The following is a 10,845-nucleotide window of genomic DNA, read 5'->3' as shown; positions in this document are numbered from 1 at the left end:
TTTTCTATTTAAGAAACACTAAAAATGTAGTCTTCATTTCCAATGTTCTTTTAAGTTACTTAATATGTTTAAGACATCAATGGTGTAATCTAGTTTTAACAGTAAATTGACTTACTTCAAATTCAAACATATCCATTTGCCCATTAAGAAATTAGCCAAGGCCTCCTTCGGCATTCTCTTGTTAATGGCGGGTAGCGGCTGCTGAGTGGGATGCAGGTAACTGCTGCCCACAGAGGCAGCCTCCCTGCCTCCTGCTTTCCACTAGTGCCAAAGCTCATCAGCATGGCCGTGGTGCCATCCAATTGCTCGCAGAATGGCTGGCCCCGGGTGTCACCCAGTTCGGCAACAAGTACATTCCAGCAGACCAAGCCTCTCACTCTGGAGCGCACCATCAACCTGTACCCTCTTACCAATTCCCTTTTTGGTACAAAAGAGCTCCTCTATGAGAAGGACAGCTCTGTTGCAGCCAGATTTCAGCGCATGAGGAAGGAATTTGATAAAATTGGCATAAGGAGGGCTGTAGAACCGGCTTTGATTGTCCATGAGCACGGGCTACCCCATGTGTTACTACTACAGCTGGGAACAACTTCTTCAAATTACCTGGTGGTGAGCTTAACCCAGGAGAAGATGAAGGTGAAGGACTAAAACTCTTATCGACAAGAGATATCAGGTGGTAAGATGGAGTCCTGCAAGACTGGGTCTTTGATGACTGCATTGGCAACTGGTGGAGACCAAATTTTGAACCTCCTCAGTATCCATATCTTCCTGCATAGATTACAAAACCTAAGGAATATAAGAAGTTGTTTTTGGTTCAGCTTCAAGAGAAAGCCTTGTTTGCAATCCCTAAAAATTACAAGCTGGTAGTTGCACCACTGTTTGAACTGTGTAACAATGCACCTGGATATGGACCCATCATTTCTAATCTCCCCCAGCTTTTAAGCAGGGTCAATTTTATATACAACTGAATTGCTGCACAGCAGCGAAGGCAGTGGCACCCCACTCCAGTACTCTTGCCTGGAAAATCCCATGGACAGAGGAGCCTGGTAGGCTGCAGTCCATGGGGTCGCTAAGAGTCAGACACGACTGAACAATTTCACTTTCACTTTTCATTTTCATGCATTGGAGAAGGAAATGGCAACCCACTCCAGTGTTCTTGCCTGGAGAATCCCAGGGACAGGGGAGCCTGGTGGGCTGCTGTCTATGGGGTTGCACAGAGTCGGACACGACTGAAGCGACTTAGCAGCAGCAGCAGCAGAGAAGTAAGAGAAGCCGTCTCTGTGAGCACAGCTATACACAGCATAGAATAAACGTCCAGGAAGAGCTTTTTTGGTATTATCTCTTTCCCAGTCCTGAAATTACCACCTACTTTCTATTGTCTGAATAGTAAAGTTAATATGAAAAGCTAGATTGTGCTGTTAAAAGAAAAGAAATTAGCCAAGAAAAACCAGGGACATTAATCTCCTAAAGTTTTTTTTTAAGGCTTTCTTTTTAACTTTGGAGAAATCTTTTGGGAATAACTAGTTTTTACTTTGAACAAACATTTATCTGTAGTTCAGTAATTCTTTCCATTTACCTCAGACACCCTTCTTGACCTGTTGTGGCTTTGACCCTAAACAAGACTCTCTTTCTTTACTCAAGTGGTACTGTTAGGGATTTCCCAGCTACTTGTGTGAACCTAAGAAACATAACACTTCTGCTTAAAAACCATGTTTGAGCTCATGAAAAGAAAAGTGAAAGTGTCAGTCGCTCAGTTGTATTTGACTTTTTGTGACCCCATGGACTGCAGCCTGCCAAACTCCTCTGTCCGTGGAGTTCTCCAGGCAAGAATACTGGAGTGGGTTGCCATTCCCTTCTCCAGGGGATCTTTGAGACTCAGGGATTGAACCTGTGTCTCCTGCATTGCAGGCAGATTCTTTACTATCTGAACCACTAGGGAAGCCCCCATTTGAGCTCATGCAAATCAATTAAAAAACAAACAAACAAACACATAGCAACCTAATCGAAAAATGGGCAGATCTAAAAAGACACTTCTCCAAAGACATACAGATGGCCAACAGACACATGAAAAGATGCTCAACATCGCTAATCATTAGAGAAATGCAAATTCAAAACTCCAATGAGATACCACCTCACTCTGGTCAGAATAGCCATCATTAAAAAGTCTACAAATAACAAAGGCTGGAGAGGGTGTGGAGAAAAGGGACCCTTTCTACACTGTTGGTAGAAATGTAAGTTGGTGCCATCACTATGGAAAACAGTATGGAGGTTCTTCAAAAAGCTAAAAATAGAATTGTCATATGATCCAGCAATCCTACTCCTGGGCATATAATTTAAAAAGATACATGGACCTTTATGTTCATAGCAGCGCTAGTCACAATAACCAAGACATGGAAACACTTAAATGTTCACTGACAGAATGAATGCAAAAGAAGCTGTGGTATATATATATATATATATATACACACAATGGGATACTACTCAGCCATAAAAAGAATGAAATAATGCCATTTGAGGCAACACGGATGGACCTAGAGACTATCATACTAAGTGAAATAAGTCAGAAAGAAATACCATATGATATCACTTACATGTGGAATCTAAAATATGACATAAAAGAACTTATCTATAAAACAGAAACAGACTCACAGACATAGAGAACAGATCTGTAGTTGCCAAGGGGGAGGTGGGGCAGGAGAGGGATGGGTTGGGAGTTTGGGATGAGCAGATGCAAACTATAATATGCAGAATGGATAAACAAGTCCTACTATCTAGCACATAGGAAAAGGAGTATGTCAAGGCTGTATATTGTCACCCTGCTTATTTAACTTCTATGCAGAGTACATCATGAGAAACGCTGGACTGGAAGAAACACAAGCTGGAATCAAGATTGCCGGGAGAAATATCAATAACCTCAGATATGCAGATGACACCACCCTTATGGCAGAAAGTGAAGAGGAACTAAAAAGCCTCTTGATGAAAGTGAAAGAGGAGAGTGAAAAAGTTGGCTTAAAGCTCAACATTCAGAAAACGAAGATCATGGCATCCGGTCCCATCACTCCATGGGAAATAGATGGGGAAACAGTGGAAACAGTGTCAGACTATTTTTGGGGGCTCCAAAATCACTGCAGATGGTGACTGCAGCCATGAAATTAAAAGACGCTTACTCCTTGGAAGGAAAGTTATGAGCAACCTAGACAGCATATTCAAAAGCAGAGACATTACTTTGCTGACTAAGGTCCGTCTAGTCAAGGCTATGGTTTTTCCAGTAGTCATGTATGGATGTGAGAGTTGGACTGTGAAAAAGGCTGAGCGCCAAAGAATTGATGCTTTTGAACTGTGGTGTTGGAGAAGACTCTTGAGAGTTCCTTGGACTGCAAGGAGATCCAAGCAGTCCATTCTGAAGGAGATCAACCCTGGGATTTCTTTGGAAGGAATGATGCTAAAGCTGAAACTCCAGTACTTTGGCCACCTCATGCAAAGAGTTGACTCATTGGAAAAGACTCTGATGCTGGGAGAGATTGGGGGCAGCAGGAGAAGGGGCCGACAGAGGATGAGATGACTGGATGGCATTACTGACTCAATGGACGTGAATCTGAGTGAACTCCGGGAGTTGGTGATGGACAGGGAGGCTTGGCGTGCTGCGATTCATGGGGTCACAAAGAGCCGGACACGACTGAGCGACTGAACTGAACTGAACTATCTAGCACAGGCAACTATATTCAGTATCTTGTGATGAACCATAATGGAAAATAATATGAAAAAGAATATATATATAAATATGTGTGTGTGTATATATATGTGTGTGTATATATATATATATATATATCGGACAAGGCAATGGCACCCCACTCCAGTACTCTTGCCTGGAAAATCCCATGGACAGAGGAGCCTGGTAGGCTGCAGTCCATGGGGTCGCTAAGAGTTGGACACGACTGAGCTACTGCACTTTCATGCATTGGAGAGGAAATGGCAACCCACTCCAGTGTTCTTGCCTTGAGAATCCCATGGACGGGGGAGCCTGGTGGGCTGCCATCTATGGGGTCACACAGAGTCGGACACGACTGAAGCGACTTAGCAGCAGCAGCAGCAGCAGAATATATATATGAGTCTCACTCTGCTATATAGCAGAAATTAACACAACGTTGTAAATCAACTATAGTTGAATAAAAATTTAAAAATCTTTTAAAATCCCTGTGGGGAATTCCCTGGTGGTCCAGCGGTTAAGACTTGGTGCTTTCATTGCCATGGCCCTGGGTTTGATCTCTGGCCAGAGAACTAAGTTCCTGCAAGCTGCGGGTGCAGCCAAAAAAAAGAAAATCCCTGTGTTTGAATCATTTCAAAGAAATATAGAGCACATATCACAGTAAGGTTCATTTCAGGTTGTGTAGTAAGAGTTCAGGGCACTTGGAAAGCTCCCTTCCAGTGACTGCTTTTCCTTTGTTTTTCCATATTCTGGGATCCCATTATTAGATAAGCATGATTCTAGCACTAATTCTGATGGTGGGTTTTTTCCCCACACTAAGCAAATCTCTGACACCAATTGAGTGTCCTAAAATTCAACTCAATTCTGACACTATCTAACCAAACATCATCAGATCCCACGGATTGAGGGCTCCGTCCTGCAAGACTGCCCCTACTTCAGATGCCAACCACAAGTCCAGATAGTTACCTGTGCTTCTGACCCAACAGCTAGAAATTAGAGGTTTCCATGACTCCCTCCTGGGGTGTGATTCTTTTTCTAGAGTGACTCGGGGAACTCAAACCAGTTTACTCACTGGATTACTGGTTTATTACAAAGGATATTAAAGGATTGGAATCAACAGCTAGATAATAGAGATATATAGGGGGAGATCCTAAACAAAGGAGCTTCTGTCCCCACGGAGCTTGGGGCCCAGCACAGTTTGGCATGTGAAAACATTATGGTTCACCAATGTAGAAGCTCTCCAGATCCCATCCTTTTGGGTTTTTACGGAAGCTTCATTACACAGGCCTGATTGATTGAATCATTTGCCACTCTAGCTCTCCTCTCCTCCCTGGAAATGGAGGCATGGGACTGAAAGTTCCAATCCTCTTATTACTTGGTTGGTTCTCTTGGCCTACTGCCTTCAATCTGAGGTGCAGCCCGAAAGTCACCCCTCCATCACAAAAGACACCTTGGTCATTCTCTTCACTTGGGAAATTCCAAGGGTTTTAGGAGCTCTGTGCTAGAAACAAGGATAAGACCAAAAATCTATTTCTGAGTATAAATGACATCACAGTGAATCATCGTTAGATGACTCCAAGAGTCCCTCACTAAACTGTATGTGACCTTTGTCACATATGTCAACAAGAAAGGTCACATACAATTTAGTAATTAATAGTAGATCTAAGAAAGAAATGGAAAATTGTATTGCCGCCAACCTGAGATTATAATCTGGGAAACAGTCTTTCAGAAAGTTCCGAGGACTAGTTCCTTCTTTAGAGGTCGAAGTACAGTGATATAAGTCTTTAAGACAAAGGGCTATAGTCAATTGACAGTTTACACAATCCAGATTTACACATGGCTCTTGGCCCCTTGCAAGGTTAAGAAGGAAGGTTATCTCCTAAGGAACTGTGAGCCTTTATGACTTTAAGAAGGAATTTTATCTCCTAAAGAGAACTGGTTAAAGCAGATGTACAACAAGCACTGAAGGAGAGGCCAGCGGCCCAAACAGGCGAAGAGTAATTTTATTTAAAAATTTAAATTTGAAAATTAAAATTTTTCTTGTCTTGCCATAAAATGTGAATTTTATTTCAGCACCTTGTAGTAAAAGATTTTCCACTGCCCCTAGGTTCACTCTATACCCACCTTCGGCCTGCTCTATAATAGGCTGGCTGATCCCTACAGACTAGTTCAGTGCCTTTGACTTCTAGTTGGGTTTAACCAACGACGATCCCTGGGAGAGATCAGAGGAAGAGAGGACAGTGAAGCTGTTCGGGGAACCACTGACTGAAACCACCTGCCCTGGCCAGGCACCACAGGAACCAGACACTCACATGAGTTATCTTACAACAGGAGATCTTGGTAAGGAATGTGGAACTAACAAGCTACCACCAACTGGAAGAATTCTGGAAAGGTCAAAACAAAAGAGGAGACTCCAGCCCACATGTCCTACCAACCTCCCAGAATCCTTCTCCTGGAATCCATCTTGGCTGAGCAATCCATGTGCCACCAGGAAGGACTCTGAGTCAGAATGATTGGCCAGAGGCAACTGGAAACTAACCAAATTACCATTACACCTGAGACTTAGAGCCACGTGGCAGAGCAGTTCTCCTGGGTTCCCTTACCTTACTATTCTCCGCCTGGGCACCTCTTTCCCAAAGTGTCTCTTGCTTCGTTAGCACTTGTGTCTCCTCTGACAATTCATTCCAAGTGGAAGATAAGAGCTCACTCTTAGGCCCAGGAGGTGCTGTTATAACTACCCAACTTCAAGCCTGAAAGGTCACCTTGGGCAGCTTGGGTCCCATGACCAAAGGTCACAGCTCCTCTTCTGGCACGCTCTATGTGTCTCTAGAGGATCTGCTTACTCCCTGCATCCTTCTGGGAGTAGGGGTGGGAATACCCTTGGGACTGCTGTCCCTTGTGGTCTCTCCTTACACATTACATGTACTTGTGTAAATAGTACCTTTATTAAACCCACCTTGAATTATCCTAATTTGAGCGTGCCATCTGTTTTCTCCTGGGACTTTGACAGATACTCCTTGATAGAAGCAATTTACTGAGCTATGATTGGCCATAAACACCCAATTATATATTATGAGATTGCTTTTCAATATATAACTACCTAAGGCTGAGCTCGGAGGGAATGGGACCTACAACAAATAAAGCTTCATAGAGATACAAGAGAAACAATACAAAGCAACAGGAAGATCAAGAGGTTTGAAATGAGATCTCAGTTTGAATTCTAGATCAGCAGTTTACAACATTTCTGGGCCTCATTTTTCAATAAAGTAAGAGTTTTTAAATAGATCAGCAGTTTTCAATTTGCATTTCACAAAACCCCACAGCTTCACAGAGGTACCTCAATGTCCACTAGCTTGGGAGGGGAGAGATGCAAAGAAAAAAAGGTAGACAGAGACAGAGCCCCTGCTCCAACCAGGGCAGCTGTGCTGTAAGCTTTACGTGGAACAAGATAACCAAGGATGTGACTGAAGAGTCCAGATCAAGGACAGGCTACTTTGCTCTGGAGATTTCTCAGGTCATGGATGCAAAACTGGGTATTCCTGCTGCCAGTCCTCTAAGGAAAAGTGGGCTTTGACATATGTGTGTGTTTAAAGAACAGTTTGGGATTTCTGCCCTCTGTGTACAGTAACAGACTTCCCTAGTGGCTTAGTGGTAAAGAAACTGCCTGCCAATGCAGGAGACCCAGGTTCGATCCCTGGGTCAGGAAGATCTCCTAGAAAAGGAAATGGCAACCCACTCCAGTATTCTTGCCTGGGAAATTTCAGGGACAGAGGAGCCTGGAAGGTTACAGTCCACGGGGTCACAAAGAGTCGGACACAACTGAGGGATGAGCACACAAAGAGTGCGGCACCCTTTCTGTCACAAAGAGTGGAAGTCTTATCTGTATGCGATAATACTGGGTGGGAACGAAGATCCACCGTCACTTTTCTAGGAGCCATTGCAGGTATCTGTGGTGCAGGACAATCGGGCAATGCTTCCAGGGTGGTGGAAGCTGTCCAAATCTGATTTCCCACACCCGCACTCCCAGTAGAGACCAGTAGGCAAGCTAAGTGCAGGACTGGGTCCCAGCATGAGTTTTAGCCCTCTGGTGTTCATGGATTTGTAACACAGAGGAATTTTGCAGAGGGAAGGAAGAAAGGATTTTCCTGAGACTGGTGTGCGCATGTGTTTGTGTGTTGTTTTGATTTTAAAAGGAATGTGATTAAATTTTAGACCCCTATTTGGTAGAAGCGACATATATTCATGACATATAGTGTGCAGTACATAACAGGTGCTCAATAGCTGTGGAATAAGTTAATGCATGGATGAAAAGTGGATGAATTCTGGGTCACACTGCATTAGAAGCTAAGAATTCTGCTTTAAAATACATGAGTGAAAAGCAGTAAGCTAATTCACATGGGCAATATGGTTTGCTCTGCCTGACGAGCATGCACATACCTGTTCTGGCTAGATTCCTCTTGCAGTTTCCTCAGGGACTATCGGCAAAGGCCACCCTTCCTGGCCAGTAGCCAGGAAGAGCAGGGCAAGAAAAAGAACAGAAAAGTCAAAATTTCAACTGATGCACATTTTTAATCTTTGTCGTTGTTATTTTCTTTCCATTACAGTTCAACAAGCTCAAAACAGACATGATTTAAAGCTGCAAAGCAAACTCATTAGATTTTTTTCCCCAACTTTTCACTTTGAAATAATCATAGATTTACAGGAAATTGAAAGTTAGTACAGAGAGACTAGTGTATACTAGAAAGTGTATACCCAGCCACAAAATATATTTTTTTAATGTAAAATCTAGTTTTAAATATTTGGGGGCCACTTTACTCCATTTAATCTTTCTTCTGAATGCTGATTACTTTAAACCTTAGGATCCAACAGACAAAATTTATATTCTTGCTCACAGAATCTCATGGACAGAGGAGCCTGGAGAGCTACAGTCCATGGGGTCGCAAAGAATCGGACACGACTGAGCAACTGACACTTACTTAATATGGTGTTTCTGATTAAGAAATCAAGTTGGAACAAAAAAATTCACTGCTCTCTCTTTTTCTAGAAAAAAAAAAAGATCACTCAATAGGAAATATACAGAGATTAAGTATTGTATTTACATGTTTCCAAAAATTTTGAGTCCTCTGTGAACTATCAGCTGCCTGCCTTTCTAGATAGTAACCAGTAGAGGGCACTCTAACCTTCAAAGACTGCAGAAAAAGCCCCAGAATTGCCAAAAGCCTTATCTTCTACCTTCTGCAAGTTACTTTTCACCTTATTATGAGCTTGCCTGTTGAATGACTGCTGAGTTTTGAGAGTGTGTGTGTGTGTGTGTGTGTGTGATGAAAATAAAAAATTATGAACTCCCAAATAGCCCGTCTTCAGTTCAGTTCAGTTGCTTAGTAGTGTCCGACTGTTTGCGACCCCATGAATTGCAGCACCCCAGGCCTTCCTGTCCATCACCAACTCCTGGAGTTCACTCAAACTCACGTCCATTGAGTCAGTGATAGCCGTCTTAATATTACACAAATAATTTTTAAAATTAAATCCAATGTTCTTGCATCAGTGTTCCCTAGTTACTTAATTTGTCTTTGAATTATTTTTATGATACAGGATTCCCAGAGATAACTTACACATGATTATCAGGATTTCATAATCCTGAACACTCTTGCCTGAATCCACATCCATTGCCTGAACCTAAGTCCAATGCAGATGTATTTCTGTGCCAGTCTTTAATTAACCTGTAAAAACACTGATGCACTCCAAGGAGTTTGGAAGGGCAACAAAGCATGCTCTTTTTTCACCTTTTATAAACAGTGCACAAATAGGATTATAACTTCCCCACAAACATGCAGATGAAACTAGAATTTCACCAGAAATCAACATGTGCTTTAGATGCACCAAAGTTCCTTTGGAATTGGGAGGAAAACTGTTTTTGCCAAAGATCTAGCATAGGTCAGGCACTTGCTAGGTGTTTCCTGGCCATAAGCTTCATTTCGGACTCCTATTGTTGAGCCTACCTTACAGCTGGGAAAACAAAGATGCTCAAAGACATCCAGCTAGCTAGTGGCAGGGGGAGAAGCAAACCCAGATGTTTCTAGCCCCGGGAGCCTTTTCACTCGGGGACTCTGGTCTGCGTTCAGCCACTCTGCCACGAATTTCCCTGGCACTTTCTGGGACTATATTTCACTTTCAGTGATTCCTGGTTGTTTGTATTTAGGAATTTGCCTGTTGGCTGAATATACCATCTGTTGTTATGAAACTCCCCTCAAACCAGGGTAATAAAGGTTTAAAAAAAAAAAAAAAAGAAAGAACTTTTTTTTGTAGGGGCTGACTGTTGGGAGAGGGGGTGGGGGTTGGGCAAGGGCAGTGAAGGGAGATTTGTTTTTCACTCTGTTATTTCTGTAATGTTTGAATATTTTATGATTTGAACATATTCATGCAGTATTTTTTGCAGTATTTTTAATAGAGAAGGAAAAAAAAGAACCTTTCCAGGAAAATGTGAAAAAACAATGTAGAAGGGGCCACAATGCAGTATATGTTCTCTTTTTATGATATATTTATAGTAATTTGAAGATAAAGACCTCTTTTGAGAGAAGGAGAAAGAGGACCAAAGTTTCATTATATGGCTATTCTCTTTTCTTCATCCCTCACACCCTACACTCAGAAACACAAACAAAAGCCTCTTATTGTTTCCCCTGATGGAACAACGATGACTAAGTGAATAAATCATCCAGTCACCAAAACTTCATTCCCAGTCATTTGACACCATTTAGGGAATACTATGTTGGAAATGTGCAGCTGTTCGAATCCCCATCAGCACCACCCCTTCAGATGAGCAGATCCAAGGAATAAGAAAGAAGTAGTCAATACAACAGTTTCTAAATGAACGGTGGATGTTCCATGTCAACAATCACGCTCTTAATTTGAAGGTGAAAAGGGTGAAACATGTTTCTTTCTCCCTTTCTTCCCAACTGCAGCACAGATTTTTTTCCACACTAAATTGGAGGAAATAAGGTTACATATTTTTAGGGTTAAATTTACAGTCTGTTAAATTTATTCACGGTCCTACAAACAACTTTAAAGTAAGGTTTGTGCCAGGAAACTGAAGTACAATGGGGTTAAATTTTAGACGCGGAGAGGGTTGAATAACCTCTCCCTGG

The 10,845-nt window shown here is 42.3% G+C and overlaps 1 protein-coding gene across 1 annotated transcript; it reads left to right on the top strand.

Moving 5' to 3' along the window:
• The first annotated feature begins 253 nt into the window (after positions 1-253).
• LOC120875096 (cleavage and polyadenylation specificity factor subunit 5-like) lies at positions 254-979 on the top strand. Its single transcript, XM_040256775.1, has one exon. The coding sequence runs from the start codon at positions 283-285 to the stop codon at positions 643-645; it is 363 nt and encodes a 120-aa protein (XP_040112709.1). The 5' UTR covers positions 254-282; the 3' UTR covers positions 646-979.
• Positions 980-10,845: the final 9,866 nt, after the last annotated feature.

This window comes from Oryx dammah, unplaced genomic scaffold, assembly GCF_014754425.2.
Source record: "Oryx dammah isolate SB20612 unplaced genomic scaffold, SCBI_Odam_1.1 HiC_scaffold_16, whole genome shotgun sequence".
Lineage (NCBI taxonomy): Eukaryota > Metazoa > Chordata > Mammalia > Artiodactyla > Bovidae > Oryx > Oryx dammah.
This window is presented reverse-complemented; position numbering and strand designations above follow the sequence as displayed.